This window comes from Glandiceps talaboti, chromosome 8 (genome assembly GCF_964340395.1).
Source record: "Glandiceps talaboti chromosome 8, keGlaTala1.1, whole genome shotgun sequence".
Classification (NCBI taxonomy): domain Eukaryota; kingdom Metazoa; phylum Hemichordata; class Enteropneusta; family Spengelidae; genus Glandiceps; species Glandiceps talaboti.
The window spans coordinates 11,803,235-11,820,398 of record NC_135556.1 but is presented as its reverse complement, the minus strand read 5'-3'; the positions used below and the strand labels follow the sequence as shown (position 1 = coordinate 11,820,398).

Here is a 17,164-nt window from a genome sequence, read left to right as displayed (position 1 = left end):
TGAATTGAATTGAATTGAATTGAATTGAATTGAATTGAATTGAATTGAACTGAACTGAACTGAACTGAACTGAACTGAACTGAACTGAATTGAATTGAATTGAATTGAATTGAATTGAATTGAATTGAATTGAATTGAATTGAATTGAACTGAATTTATTTCCACCAGAAACATAAGATAATAACAATACAAAAAGAAAATATCATTAATAAGGGAATGTATATAACTATTGAGGCATCATTTCATTTTGCATATATGTGCAAAGACACTGGCATTCTCTACCTGTTTTCTCTGTTTGTTTATGCCAGTATCTAAAAATACTGACACTGCATATATACAGTTAATGTTATATCTTCACTCAAACGGAGAGGAAACTTTCTGATAGAAGCTAGCAAATAATAAGACGTATGTAATCATTTGTTACATTGGAATCGGATCTCCAAATGTTTGTAAAAACAAACATCAACGTTTACAAAAGATATACTTACAGTGTTCGAATATCGGTAAGATGGCTGAACAATTCCACGGGTAAAGTGCGAATTCGTCTATTATTGGATAAATTCCTGTAAATATCGATACAAACATTATATCACTTAGTACTATGTCAAAGGAATGTACATTACTAACCATTCAGTATACACTACAATAGAAGCATTTCATGACGTCTGATTTCTTTGAATGAATTTCATAAAATCGTGACATAAATATCAATACCGTTAGTTGATTCGGAAATTGAAAGGATTTTTTGTGATTGTGGAACTCAAATTTCACTGCATCCAACGAGTTTATACTTTACATATACAAACATGATCTACGTATAAGTCTTAAAATAATAAGCTGAACCAAAAATGTCGATATGCGTCAGTTACGCTGTTCGTTTCTTTTTACAGCGCATTGTATGTTACTGTTCACTAGCTCTGTTTGATACAACTATACAGAAACCAATAAGAAACTGTGCATTCTACACTTTAAGATAGCAAGATTAAACGAATACAAATTCTTGCAACATTTTGTCTAAAATGAAATGAACTAGTGTGTCACCATGTAGACATCAAATCCAGACATCAAAACATTGGCGCCCGCGTGTCTAGGTATAATTGTGCTGATACTTGTGCTACGTTTAAATCATTTAGTGTAGTTAGACAAAACGTAGCAAGAAATTGCCACCTTACTATCTTAAGGTACGGGATGTGCAGTTTCTTATTGGTTTCTTCGTGATTCTATCAAATACAGGTAGTGAACAGTAAACTGCAACGTACTGTATTTAGTATAATGTATTTCATAGCAACAAGCGAGATTTGGTGATCCTGACTACTTACAGTTTCGTTAAGTTTCTAAGTTTTCTAAATACATTCGGCTTAATTTCCGCAATCCTATTGCTGGACAGATCCCTGCAACAGTGAATAAACAAAATAAAGAAACTTCTGATCAGTGTGTTATCGCAACTTTTACCTTTCCAGGACCGCCAATAAAGCTTATATGCTTTTCAGAAATTATACAAAATTCATAAATTACATTATATATTGAAAAAACATGTCGTATAGTTTTCCAGACTGCTCCCCCCTCGAATGGAGTGGTATATTCCGCATGTATATAGACAGTTGTCAATGTAGCATTTCGTTTATTATCGAATACCTCTTTAATTAAATTATATGCATGTTTGCATTGCAAATCGACCACAATTACGTTTGCCGTAGCGATACAAATCATTATTTCCTTGCGTTTTTCATGCGTAAAACTTCGAATTTAAAAGCGTTTCAATATACATGGCCCTATTCATTTCGCATAAATCCAGCTTGACTCTCTTACTTTGAATGCATCGCCTGATACATGAAAAGTGCTTTATTTTAATTGCAATTGCTTGTAGTACACAATGATCCAAGCTAATCTAGCTGACTTTAACCAATTTGTCATGTTACATTGTTTTCAATTCAGTCTGTCTACTTACAGATCCTGTAAGGACTGCAAGTTGTTAAAAGCGTCTTCGTGAATATCTTCGATGACGTTTCGTCCAACTACTCTGTAATAAGACAGACACAAACAGGTGAAAATTAATCAGATATGACATTTATGTTGGATGTGCAGGCATGCACCCAATACTTGTTAATATTTGAAAGCCTTCATTCAATTACCAAAGGGATTGTTCGCGTAATATACTTACATTAGCTAAACGAAAGCTAAAGGTAAAACGGATAGTAAATTGTATGTTAGTGATGAAATAGTTACCATGGTGACTTGTTAGTAGAATACTTCTGTCGGCTTTATATTCTTTACTATAATTAATTACCACTATTTTTTCTTGCTCGACTTCGAATCAATCGATCAGGTGTCTTGTTTTACATGTTATAATCACATAATTGTACACACGTCTGGGGTGCCTATTTCATACACGGTTTAATTAAATTTCCTGTTCATCACGCTGCGTGTTTTTCATTATTAGAAACAGACATTACATTTAATAACACTTATTTTAAGAGGACCTCTAGTGCCAAAACTAATTAAGGATGACACATTGCATTTCGGGTGAAAAATATACTCACAACACTTTTAATCCAGTGTTGGCCGGGAACATCCCAGGCAGAAGACTTTTAATTTGGTTGTTCTGTATACGCCTATACAAGGAACAAAATAGATATGCATGTGAAAATATAAATTGTAACGTATGTAGTCATCATGGTTAAAAGAACAAAAACATTAGGCAAAATAAGAAAAATTGTTAATAATATGACTTCAGATAATAGGGTAGGTAAGTCGGAATTTTATTTATTTTACTTTTAACTTTTGAAAATTACTTGACCCTAAGATAGGATACTTATCGGTCACAATAGTTGAGTACTGTACTTTTACAGAATGTAGTCTAAAATAATTGGTTTCTCTCTGGAATACGATTTGTTTATAAAGTGACCACATATGAAGCAAAGGCCTGAAGGAGTACACGGAAATAGAAGTAAATTGTTACCATTTTACCTTTTTTGCAAAAAAAATTTCGGGTCGGCGACTTAAACTGGAGACACACACTTTTTTATTTGCCTTTATTTGAGTCATTCAAGATTTACTGCATCGGATTGTGGTCACGGCTCTCATCATCATTAACAACGCAATTCTCAACTCTGCAATTCCTTTACAAAATAAATTACGTTCTTCACAATCAATGAGATAGAGTGACAAAACCAATCATGTTTATAGCTGTATCATGAAATCGTGTGCACTCAGACAAGGTCAAATGGCAAATCCTACAATTGGTATACTTACAGCCATTCCAATGACGGCATGTCTTCAAACACTTCTGACTCCCAACCGTCTTCGACGATGTGATTTTGACGTAGCTCACTGGAAATCAAGATGGAAAAGTTTATTGCATTGCCCCTAAATGATTAAAGTGCAACCATTATTTACCTTTTCAGTTGATATAACAAAAACACAATCTTTAGAAAACACGTATTAGTCAAGGCAGCCTCCTAAAAGCTATCGAAGTCACACACTCATATGGTGCGTCAAAGACTCGTAAACTGTAATATACCTTGCGACTGAAGACCGCAAACCTGAAACAACGTCTTCAGGTTCGACATAAATCATACAATTAACATGGTTATTTTTCATCGCCAGGATACACATACTACATTTTCTTTGTGTTAGATAGAATTATCTTATCAGATTGTTACATCCTTATTTGATCTGTTTTAATTAGGACGCTAGGGTTTCTAATGTCTAATCAGCTGAATATTCATACAAGGGGCATATAGGATATTTATGTCCCACTCTAAGTGATTTAGTCCCACTCTAAGTGATATCCATCTACGATAATAGTAACTCAAGCAAGGAACATGTAGCAATGTTGGTAAGAGTTTTATTGAGGAAATGTAGTAAGATTTTAGTCAATGCAAACCACTTTCTGCTTTGGGTTTACTCGAATTGCACCTTAGAGGGAAGCTCGTTTTTTTTTGCATTACCCTTCACTTTATGTACCAATAATGTGTTTAGCGTGCTATTCACGATTACAATATATGTGTTCGTATTCTGCTCCATTGGTTGAATCATGGAGGTACTGGAAGGACTACCTCTATCGTTGAATTTACGCTTTTACAGCAATAATACTCACAGGAAATATAGTCTTTCCAATCCATAAAACATACCGGCCGTTAAAGTAACCAGACTGTTATTACGTAACACTCTACAAAGACAAAAATAAACACTGTCAGTTACCTAAATCTGTGCAGAGTTATATTAAAGTGGACCTATGGATAAGGATTGTGTATTTATGTTGGCGTTTTAATTTATAAAACAATTTTACCCTGGCTTCCTATTTGAAAATTCAATGTGAAACAGTATATGCTAAGTCCTTGTTTGGAATCCACTAAATGGCAAAAGCTTAATAAATGTGTAAACTGTTTGTTATTGTACGTACAATAACAAACTTTTAGATAATTTTGCTTTTTGCAGTGTATTGAGTTACTACAAACACAGAATTGGCCTATGTTGTTTCACATTGCTTTTTCAAGTAGTAAGCCATGATAACATAAATTATAAAAATCCAAAATAAATACCCGATCCCCATTGTTATGGCCACTTTAACATAATGTAAAAACGTATAAACATGTACAATTTATGTTGTTGAACGTCGAGTTCTGCAAATAACACAATGAGATTGTATTTACATAAACAAATCACAGCAATGCAACAGTTTGTCTAGGTGTCAATCATCATCGATAAAATCTATCTACAAATTATGACTCTTTCATGATTTTAGAAGTATATAATTTCATTTGTTTTATATACTATGAAAAACAAAACAGCCACAATTGTCATTTGGGGGTATAAAACATTAGTTTTAAAACGACGCCTTCTATGAATTCAAAATCGCCTTATTTACACCTGTTGATCTTCAATGCGCCTCGGAAATAAACTCTTTTAAATTTAAACTTTTGCTCTTACTTTGTTTCTTGAAAACTTTAACCTCTTCTCATTTAAAACCAATACAAAAATCTGGGGGTCACCGAACAAGGTTATGAAATAGAGATCACAATGATAGTAAGATCTGTCAATTTAGAATCCAATATGGCTGCCGAATACTCTATGTTACAGAATTGCCGATTTCAAACAAGACACTGACCCCTTAAATGTCTTATTTCAGAATGGTTAGGCCCAAACTTTGACATGGATAGAACTGAAGGAATTTGAGTTTTAGCGAAATTTGTCCCCGGGGTGCTTTCTACCTTAATGTTTGACTCAGCATTTAGAAGATGGCAAATATTTCATACTTACAACCATCCTAAGTTCTTCAGATGAGCAAATGTTCCCCTTTCAATGTGACTGATGCGATTGTCACTCAAATATCTAAATGGAGAAAAAGTATGAGGTTTAAGCGCGGCAGTAGTCCGATTAACGTCTCCCGGTCCCACGCTACTGAATCGGAGGTAGTAGCTTGGGGCGTTCAAAACAAAACTTTTTTCGAGCAGAAATTGCATTGTTTTAATAAAGACTTGTTTACAAAGAACACGTAAACTTTGGCGCCAAGCAAATTTGCCACATTCCACGTGGTAGCCGGCACGTATGAAGAGTTGGAGCTCTATTCGCCGTGTTTGTTTGTTCACCAAAAATATGTCATCTGCACATGCGTATTGGGCGACTTCTGACTTAAGACTTGCATATTGGAAACATTTCCATGACACATTTTAAACATTACAATTAAGACATTATGTATTATGATCATTCAAATACATCATTACTTTCCCCTAGAACTAATTATAATGCTCTACAAATGTATGCGTCTATTGTCTGTACTTATAACAACAACTTACTCCCATAACTATGAGAATTTCCCCTAAAAGTAAAAGCGGAAAGTTTACATATTTTAAATCAGTTTGCCATGAGTTTCCTATTTCCTCAAGTCCTTCAATGTTAGTTCCCTTTAGTGTGTTAACAAGCAAAATTGTCTTAGAAAAACCATACAGTATACGTGTATTCTTGATATGTTGGACATCGTTAATAAAGTAGAAGTGTGTATCTGATGAAATGAAAATCATGAAAAAAACTCTTAACTCGAAATACCAACAGTGTTGACTTACAACATCTTGAGCTGATTACACCCACGAAACGTATCTCTTTCCATTTTCTCAATACCGTTTGCGATAAGGCTTCTGTAGATGTATGTACAAAAAAAAGACAAGGGAGATGATATAGATATGGTGAAATTGAACCTTTGAGCCAATTTGTGAAAAAAATGATTGCTGAATAGTTCGATAATACCCAGGGTAATTATCGTTATTTGTGAGATGGTAAATAGATAGTGAAAGAGAGTAGGTTTGATACTGTGATAGCGAGTCATCCTGATCGTCTTTAAATGATCCTACAATTAGATTGTATTCAGTTACACTACAGGATGCCAATTTGCAAGCTTGCATGATTCTTTACATGATACGCTGTGAACGGTAATAAGGAGGATTGGTGCTTTGTGTTGGTTGTTTTCAACTGACATTAGTGGAATTCACCTAACATTAACCCTTGTCAGTTTAAAGAATGATGTAGGATAACACGTGTATCTTACCCAATTAGTGTCAATCAAGGGTCGACAAGGGATTTATACATGAGGACATCTAGATAGACATTTTAGAAATGATACATTTAGTCTATAACCCCCCTCCCCCACCCCGGAAAATAAAAGTCGGTGTTGTACCACACGTGTCATGTTAGTGTTTATTGGCACTTTTTCGATACAACAACGTAGAAAACAATATTTAAAAAAAAGTGTTAATGCTGCACTTTAAGATACCAAGATTGAATGAATACAGTTTCTTACGACATTTTGTATATGCAAAGAAACTGCAGTGCCACTATGCAAACAATGCTGACATCAAAACATAGTAGTCTGATGGAATAGGGACAATGTTGACACAGCTATATAAACACTGAAGACATGAAAAAGAGGTTTATTTTCGAAACGTCTGATTGAACTGTAACTTCATACATGTCTCTATATACAATACATACTAAGTAAATTTAAGAGCGCGTAATAAGACTTGCTTATGGGAAACATTTCCATGACACATTTAAACCTTTTGCAATTAAAGCATTATGTATTATGAGCATTCAAATACATTATGAGTTTTCCCCTGGAACTAAGCTGCCTGGAGGATGCGGGCTATTGCCAAAATTCAGACGGCGTATGCGGCCAAAGTCCAAAGCATCTATCTATGTATAAACCAAAACACACAAACCAATTGTTAGGGAAAATATCCGGTCGCTGCCTTTAATTTGATGCTGAGAAGGTATTCTAATGAATGAAGACGTTTCACCTGCTGTCGACCATGTCATTTTTTAGTTGAAGGTCGACCCATGTTTAGGGAAAGTGACCCATTTCGGCGGCACATAGTGAAAAACATTTCTACGGTAATACCCCCCCCCCCCTCCGTCCACACAATGGTTCGATATTAGACCGTGGTAATTTGTCATGGTACATAGGAGAATGAAAATATATACCTGCTTGGATTTTAGACGCTGTCTATGTTGACGCCGTCGTTTCTGTTTGTTTATCGACTTAGTGGAAAGGGGTGTGTTATGTTTTTTGAAATATCACAGAAGAACAACGAAATCTACTTTCAGCATACTCCAAATTGTGTTTGTTTCTGAGTTACAATGTCATTACATTTGGATACGTTTCAAAATCCACTTAGGGTAAACTTATGTAATCAAATTTCTCTACATTTCAAAATCTACTTTAAAAAAACTTACTAATTAATTTCCGATACAAAAGTACCAAAATGTAACTAAATTGCAAAATTTACCCTTTTTATACTTTAATGGTAACCTAATTGAATACATTTCACTTCACAGTATAACTAATTAAGGTACATTCAAAATCTACGTTAGGTGAACTTATTTTGCAACCTTACCAAATTTGCATTTTAATATTCACTTTTAGTACATCTGCAATGTAAATAAATTGACGTACATTTCAAAACCTACTTCAGTATACTTACAGTGTAACTAAATTGGGATACATTTCAAAAGATCCTGAAGATAACGTATTAATTTGATTGTAGACGATGTATCTAGAAGAAAAGTTGAAGGGTTAATAAATCTTAAAGGAGATCGCCACTCCAAAAAATATAGGGTATTCATAAACTTTGGGTTCTGGAGAGTCATTGTCACGATTTCAAGTCGACTAATTTCGCTCGACTGCCAAAAAACACAAAATTCGAAACTTTTGTGCACCTTTTATTGTAGTTTCAGTGTTGCCTCATTGATCGTAGCAGACATGAATATGGATTAGATGAACATTGAATATTCATGACTCTTAAGTATTAATTTCTTTTTGATAGTCGATGAATATGCATTGCTCATATGGTAAATATCAATGTCTGCTAAGACCCATGAAGCAACATTGCGTCTCTGAAAGAACAAAACAGAGGTGCAAAAGAGTTTCAATTTGATGGCAACCGAGCGACATTTATGCGATGTGAAATAATGAAATATAGCTCCAAAACCTAAAGCTTATGAAAATACTTTCATTTCCTCTTGAGTGGCGTTCCCATATTAAATCAATGGTTCGTTATTACGGTATAAGATTTCCTATCATTTTCTTCAATTCAATGCATCATTAGCTTCGTACAAGCACAATCAAATATTTAGGTAGGTGTGTATACGAGTACTAAATTTGTAATTGAACCCCTTAATTTGATAAATAATTCACATGTCATTGTATCAGCCTTTGGTATGTAAACTGATTTTCAGGTCAATGATTTCAACTGTATATGACGTGCACGTTCTGTCTGGGCAGTTGTAAATTGGTCTGCACCATCTATACACGGGTTTAGCAATGGGTTTACCATATTCAGCGTACAAAAACTGTACATTCATAATATTGCTGGTAAACATTAAAGGGTGTAATGATTAGTGTTGAAATGCAAGAATGAATTGTTAGTAATACTACTGAATTTGGTTCTCTCCTATAACAGTCATACAGCTGGAATTCCCACGCGATATTAACACTACACGCTGTACGTATCCATATTCACATATAATTGCACTGCCTCCAAGTATACATATTGGCATTGGATTAACAGCACTAGACAACAGGTTCTGCGAGATGTTGACACTTTCTCGCAGTTTATGTGAGAATTGTGTGAGAAAAAAAATGATATTTCTCATACGACATATGCCGGGATTGTATACTTCTCATAGTTACATTTTGAGCATTACGTTCTTGCTGCTATCTTGCACGTATCCTGTGAGAATTTGTACCAATGTGGGCTAAAAATTCTTATATGGGCTTTTAAAAAGTTTGAACACGTCGCTACCACCAGACTCCCACCACACTTGATTGGCCAACCATCCTAGAGCGACATAACCACAATTTCAATGAATTTTGTCAAAGATACTAACAAAGTACCTTCATATCTTTCTGAACTTAAAACAATTCATTACACCGTCGTTCGCCAACACAGCACAAGGAACAAATTCCAAAACTACCCAAGTATGTTACAAAACATTCAAACATATGTACTTGGCATGAAACAAAGTCAAAACTGTTAAGGTATCTTGGGATACAAATGTCTAATAACTCAGTTATACTTACAGAGCTGTTACCGATGCTGATATGTTTGTGGGTACTTCAGTCAAATTCATGGCCTCACATGATACCTTGGTTTTACGGGAACAGCGGCACCCTTGCGGGTAGGTTTGAATATCTAGGAACATGATACGTACGTCAATGAATAAGTTCGGTGAGCAAGTAGATTATATATATGTTACACCAAATCCGTGAATCTGCCCAATTCATGAAATGTGCAATGTAACTTTGCCCAGTTCATGAAATGATCAACCTTATGCATATGAGAGTATAGATTATAGATTATGATCTAAACGGGCGAAATTTATTTTTGGGGCAAGAGTTTTTAACTGGGGTGTTGATTATCGAACTCTATTAAAAACACAAGCTACACTAAATTATAATAAAATAAGAATTGTGAAGTGATGACTTTGTAATACATGATAATAAAGTTGTTTGATTCTTATTCTTTTTTGTGTGTGTCTTATAAAAGATGCTCATTTCATGTACTGGGCATATCCTACAATACCCACTTCATAACCTGGGCAACACGAGTAACTCTTTCATGAACTGGGCAAAGTTATATATATATATATATATATATATATATATATATATATATATATATATATATATATATATATATATATATATATATATATATATATATATATATATATATATATATATATATATATATAGACACACACACACACACACACACACATATATATATATATATATATATATATATATATATATATATATATATATGTATGTATATATATATATATATATATATATATATATATAACTCGGTGAGTATCAATCTGCTATAAGACAGTGCTCTATACCGCAGTGGCAGAGCGTAATAGTTTTGGTAGTACTGGAACTCTTGTGTCTGAGTGTCTGAGTGTCTGATGATCGCAATATGCGTGAAACTCCGAGTTACACCCAAGAAAGAGTTCCAGTACTACCAAAACTATATATATATATATATATATATATATATATATATATATATATATATATATATATATATATATATATATATATATATATATATATATATATATATATATATATATAACATATCTGAAGGTGGCAAGATGTTTTGTTTTGTTTTGATTTGTTTTGTGTTGTGTTTCGTTTTGTTCCCGTACACGGGGAGGTTCCATACACGGGGAGGTTCCCCTGTAGACTGGCACAGTCGATGTTTCGCAATCACGCGATGCGAGACTTCGCAGTCCCTACTTTTTGATTCCCAAACTGATAAGAAAACATCAGGAATAAATAATTACATTAGAATGACGACTATGTCAGTCTAATTCCCCTAGTCTGAATGGATTATGTATTATGTCCCCACTTTCTGTATAGTAAGTACCAATCCTCAACTCCCTGGGGAGCATACAATCCATTGCAGCCTTTTATGTCAGGATCATGGTCTAGATTAGTCCCTAGAGGATTATATCCATGGTCCTTACCAGAAACATACTATCATTTATTGTAAATATTTATTGTATGTATTATTTTGTTAGCTATTGTATAAGTACTTATATTTAATTGTTTTAAGTTATGTTCTTATTTTTCTGGTGAAATAAAGTTCAATATAAGCGCATATGATTCACAGCACTCCAATTGCAACCTCTATCCTACCAGGTCTTCAATTATACAGCTGGGTGGACTGAGGCACAGTCGTGGTTCAAATCTTGCCCAAGGACTTTAGTCACTCAGAAACAAACGGCAGCGATTGGGGCTCGAACCTTGCAACCTGCAGATTCCAAGCCGGTCATGACTCCTCAGTCGGTCAATGAAAGCTAGAGTTGTTCTTCATACTATTACCAAAAGCACGTAATAATTTCCTGACTAAATGGAGTAATGACATACCTGCTATCTACCCTAGAAAATTGGGCTTACGGCTTGAAGACTTAGCGAAGAAAGCTGAGATTATCCAAGCCCCGTCTCAATTTACCACAGGGGACTGTGCGATTTGGAGTGATTATGTTACCTCAATTATATAAACCATGATAAAAAAGTACGTCAGTTTGACAGACATGTTTCAAAACTGATGCAATAATGGACTATTCCTTTGAAATGGAATTGACAGTAAAGTGCCTGACGAGTAAATGACCCGCAAACAGAAAAGAAGTCGATAAAATCCTTCAATGAACAGAATAAATATTGTATGAGTTGAATTGCGATTTTTTTCTTACTTTGAGATTCTATTCCATGCACTGCGTGTATATGTATTAGGTGTATATAGAGGTTATTTCCAATTTCTTGAAGCAATTGCAACAGACACAATCAGATGTTCTTGTGTACAAAATACATTGAAGGAGGTATATCGCATTGTCAGTCAACCAATGTAGGACAATCGAAAGGATAATCTTCAAACGTTGCAACAGTGCTCCACTAATTAGGTAATAAATACGCTTGACCTTTATCGGATAAATGCACATCACCAGATAGCGAAGCAACTTAAGATACACCATCTTTCCATATGTCGGAAACGTCGCCAAACAGGAAATACATACTTTTCTTTGTAATTGATTGTGAATGTTGTACATATACCCACCCACACATATACACGCACACAAGCACGAACATATGACTATGTATGTATGTATGTATGTATGTATGTATGTATGTATGTAGGGGTTTGGCTGGATTCAAAATTGAAATTTTCAACACATATTTCCAAACCAAAATTTCTGCTAAAATATCTCTAAAACTTGCTCTACTGTCGAGAATCAAACACGTTTTGCCAATGAGACTTAGGAAGATGATGTTCAATACCTTAGTCATTCCCCATTTCGATTATGCTGCGAATATATGGTGTAATATGAATCAAAAGTATTTGAAGATATAAACGAGCTGGTTGACTGTTCCTCGAAGTTCCCCGTGATACTAGTACGGGTTGGGTATATGAAGACTTGGGTTGGGTCAACCCTCAAATTAGATGGAAGCGCCAACTGGCAACACTCGTCTACAAATCCGTAACACGGAATGCACCTAGTTACCTCACTGAAATGTTCAATCTTTCCAACCAAATTCATCTTCATAACACAAGACATGCCAGTAAAGGTAACATATACACCCCTACAGTTAAAACTGAATATGGGAAACGGGCATTTCACTATAGTGGTGCTGTTCTATGGAACAATCTACCCCTATCCATACGATCAGCTCTGAACTCATCAATATTTAAAAGACATCTTAAGAATGTAGTCTCTTAATGTTGGTGGATATCTTTTAAAGTGCACTGTGCGTCTAGCGTCTGTAACTTTTTGTCCTGGTTTGCCCCTTTTGTTTGTTTGTTGTGTTTGTTTTCTGTGTACGTAATCTTGCAACAGGTTCCATTGGGAGAACAGTGCTAATGCACTGAAATGGTGTCTGTATATGAAAGATTAATAAATAAATAAATATGTATGTATGTATGTATGTATGTATGTATGTATGTATGTATGTATGTACGCATGCACGCATGTATGTATGTATGTATGTATGTATGTATGTATGTATGTACGCATGCACGCATGTATGTATGTATGTATGTATGTATGTATGTATGTATGTACATATGTATGTACATGTATGTATGTATGTATGTATGTATGTATCTATCTATCTATCTATCTATCTACGTTTCTCGCATACTAAAGGTGTATGATTTTATGTGTACGTGACTATTAAGAAAATGTCGGACGCAAAAATCATTAGTAAAGAAGGTTAGATGCATTAGAAGATTTGTTAATTTCACAGCAAGTGTTCTCTGTTGTTGTCTAGTCTACAGGACATACCGATACGTTGATGCGAGGTGTGTCGATTCATATGTGTGGCATCATTGAGATTTGACAAAAATGGTGAATGATGTTGATGTACAATTGTGTGCAGCAGGTAATGCATTGATAAGTTAATGATACTCAGATTGCAAGCAGTCGACGATATCATTAGAATTGATACACATGATGATAGACACGGTGGTAATCATTCTCGCAAACCAGAGCTGTTATTTCTTCCGCTCGCGACACTGCGAAATAACGTCGGCGGTGAGTCTTGGACGGTGCCGTAAAAGAGGCTGTGGTTTACGACGATGGGTGGTAATTAATATAGAGCGGATTTCAAAATGTTTATTAAAGTCACACAGAAACTAATAAGAAACTACACACGCTACACTTTTAGATAATAAGATTGGATGAATACACTTTCTTGCAACATTTTGTCTGGCTGAAATCAACTGACGTGCCTCTACATCTAAACATTGGCGCCAGCGTCTGCGTTTTGTTGCAGTATATTGGTATATTTCATTCAGACTAAATGTAGCAATAGATGTGATCTTGCTATTATTGAGGTGGCAGTAGCGTTTGGAATTTCTTACTGATTTCTGATTGGTTTTATCAAACATAGCCGCTGACCGGTATTGTGAAATCCGCTGTATATGTTGTGATAACCTTTCGTGGACGAACAAGTGACGATGGTAAACTACTCTAACATGGGGATTATAGTACATGTACATACCACATAGTGTCGGACTGTACAACTCTTTGAATATGGAGGATGACAATGAGCTGCTGTTCAGTACAGCAGAGAGTTCTATCTTTGATTCCAATATTTCTGCCCAGCCGTAATTGTCATCTGGAAGAAATTCGTGAAAGATTCGTTGGAAGGAAACGTTAATAGTGATGATGATGATGATGATGATGATGATGATGATGATGATGATGATGATGATGGTGTGGTTGTGGTGGTGGTGGTGGTGGTGGTGGTGGTGGTGGTGGCGGTGGTGGCGGTGGTGGTGGTGGTGACGACGACGACGACGACGATGCGCATTACAAAAATTAAAAAAAAATCCCTATACAATCAACTGTATGTCCTGAAAATGAACGCCTTCTGGTCTATTTTTTTTGGGGGGAGGGGTTGTTGTTGTTGTTATTTTTTTTTTTACACTTTTTTGATATTTTGCTAATAAAAGTACATTTCAAAAACCTTGGATAACGATTATTGTCTTGCAGTATTTTCACTATAAAAAGTAAGTATTGAGAGAGTTAACCAAAACTTGAAGATCATGATGTCAGATTTATCACATTTGCTAAGAAAATAAAAACTCAAATTAGATCAGAAATGTTTTGCCAGAAAACGATTGTAATGTCATAGAAGACATGCCTCGACATTAAAATGATACTAGAATATTTTAATAGAGATTTTGTGTAAATATTTTCACTTGGCTAAAAAAGGTAATGCCACTTTAAGGAACTTTAAAGGATAAACTATTCCAAGTAGCAGACTATACTTACTACAATTGGCCACGCCCTCATCAGCTCCATTAGAACAATCGTCGTTATCATCACAAATGAATCTCTGGTGTACACATTCAGTCAGGTTACCACATTGAAAATGACCACTGGGGCAGTCGAATGACTGTAGAGCCAGGGTTTGAAGCACGCCTGTTAGAAAAAGAAATAATTACCGTACAAACTGTCAAAGGCTGTATAAGGACATAGATAACAAATATTAATTTGATATGTCTGACATTGTAAGATTGTTTGGACAGCTTTTTTCCTCCGCATTGGAACAAACTACCACTAAATGAAATGGGGAAAACTAAAGCTCATTAACCTCTTAAAGGTCATCATTTAGGAGACTCAAAGTCTGGTAAAGTAAGTCGAGTGACCGCTTTCCATTTAAAGCAATCGAGGGTATCTATATCATTAGAGACTTTCTACGTTGTTGATTAACATGTTGGTTATAAGACGTCTATCATAAGCAAGAAATCATATGCAAATGTTGGCACTCTATTTAGTCTAAAAGACTTACTATAGATTCAAGAACACCGTGGAAGGTTAAGTACGTCATAAGATATGTTCTGGCGTCTTTAACTAACATTTGTGATTGTGAATTGAGGCTTTGGGCTTTGAAACCCTCGTTTACTTGACACACACTTGTAATATCACCTGAGACTGTTCTTGCTATGAATGAATTTAAGTGGTGTTTCAAGCCAAAGTGGGTTATATTTTCACCTTCTCTGTCTGTCTGTCTGTCTGTCTGTCTGTCTGTCTGTCTGTCTGTCTGTCTGTCTGTCTGTCTGTCTGTCTGTCTGTCTGTCTGTCTGTCTGTCTGTCTGTCTGTCCGTTTGTCAGTCAGTCTGTCTGTCTGTCCGTTTGTCAGTCAGTCTGTCTGTCTGTCTGTCTGTCTGTCTGTCTGTCTTTCTGTTTGTTTGGTTTTTTGTTTGTTTGTTTGTTTGTTTGTTTGTTTGTTTGATTGTTTAAATGTGTTAGCAGGATATATCGAAACTAGATTTAGATCAAATTTAGATTGTTCCTGAAACAAGGATATGATATCTAATGAGTGTTCTAATGAGCACACTCTGTTGTTGACATGGGGTTAGGATGCGTTATATGACACATGTACTGCATACAAGTGTTTACAGAGTGGGTTATTAGTGTAAGTAAAATCTAAAGTCATTGCTGATCAAAGGAACACTGAAACTAAAATATCCTAGGAGCTAATTATAAGCTCTACTACGGCATGATGAAACAATTGATAAAACATATTTTCTGAAGCTTGCTTTGCTTAGTTAACATTATTATAACGTAAAAGAAGAATACGTGCAAACACAGGCGTCAAAAACTAGAACACAAGAAGGGTTTTAAATTGGATGATGCTGAGAGATAGTGTTGTCCTCACTTTGCTTCTTACGAGTTGATTGAAGTCAATTCCTAGTTCTTCAAAAAACATCTAAATCCAGCTCCATAAACCTTACCCTACTCAAAGTCAGCGTGATAACTTAGTAATACCAATTTAATGTGTCTCAGTAAAACGTACTAATTACTGCTTTGAGTGAAGCCGAAGGAAATCTTCGATCATTTCCTCACTACAAACTCAAAACGACCTCCCTAATACGTCTCTGTCTCTGCTCCAAGCAATTGCATTCCATTCAATAACGATGCATTGATTGAGGCCTATCTCCATTAACTTGTCTCACTCAATCTGCTGTGATGACATGAATGCGCTCTTCCTTCGTGTTTTCCTAAATGTGGAAGGTGTTAATTACCCAACGTGAAAACACACCATACGCACGCACGCAGGCAGGCAGGCAGACAGGCAGGCAGGCAGGCAGGCAGGCAGGCATGCATACATACATACATACATACATACATACATACATACATACATACATACAGACAGACAGACAGACAGACAGACAGACAGGGACGGACAGACACAGACCGACAGACAGACAGACAGACAGGGACAGACAGACAGACAGACAGACAGACAGACAGACAGACAGACAGACAGACACACACACACACACACACACACACACACACATTTACATTCATTCTATTGCTCACGGAATAGTAACCCATTTATCAATCACAACACAACAATGTTTGTTTATATTTAGAATTTTGACCTGTCACCTTTACTATGAAATTACCTCAAATAGTTCTTGATAACGACGTGACTTCGTGTTGTTGTTGGAAATTACCTATTCGTTTCGGGAAATTTAGTTTTCTATATCCTTCTGAAAATAATTACTTTGGCAAAACATTAAAACTAAATTGACAATTTCGAAAGTGTAGAAACGAAACGCGCCTCTCGTCACTACAAATA

The 17,164-nt window shown here is 35.4% G+C and overlaps 1 protein-coding gene across 1 annotated transcript in view; it reads right to left on the bottom strand.

Moving 5' to 3' along the window:
• The window catches only part of LOC144439199 (uncharacterized), a 34,199-nt gene extending 18,190 nt beyond the window's left edge, over window positions 1–16,009 (bottom strand). The window contains exons 1-12 of the mRNA XM_078128469.1: window positions 15,973–16,009; window positions 14,842–14,991; window positions 9,575–9,686; window positions 7,977–8,048; window positions 6,066–6,137; window positions 5,263–5,334; window positions 4,100–4,171; window positions 3,253–3,330; window positions 2,541–2,612; window positions 1,949–2,020; window positions 1,320–1,391; window positions 489–563 (exon numbers count right to left, since the gene is read on the bottom strand). Coding sequence (XP_077984595.1) covers window positions 489–563; window positions 1,320–1,391; window positions 1,949–2,020; window positions 2,541–2,612; window positions 3,253–3,330; window positions 4,100–4,171; window positions 5,263–5,334; window positions 6,066–6,137; window positions 7,977–8,048; window positions 9,575–9,686; window positions 14,842–14,991; window positions 15,973–16,009 — 956 coding nt within the window. The remainder of the gene's footprint in view (window positions 1–488; window positions 564–1,319; window positions 1,392–1,948; window positions 2,021–2,540; window positions 2,613–3,252; window positions 3,331–4,099; window positions 4,172–5,262; window positions 5,335–6,065; window positions 6,138–7,976; window positions 8,049–9,574; window positions 9,687–14,841; window positions 14,992–15,972) is intronic.
• Window positions 16,010–17,164: the final 1,155 nt, after the last annotated feature.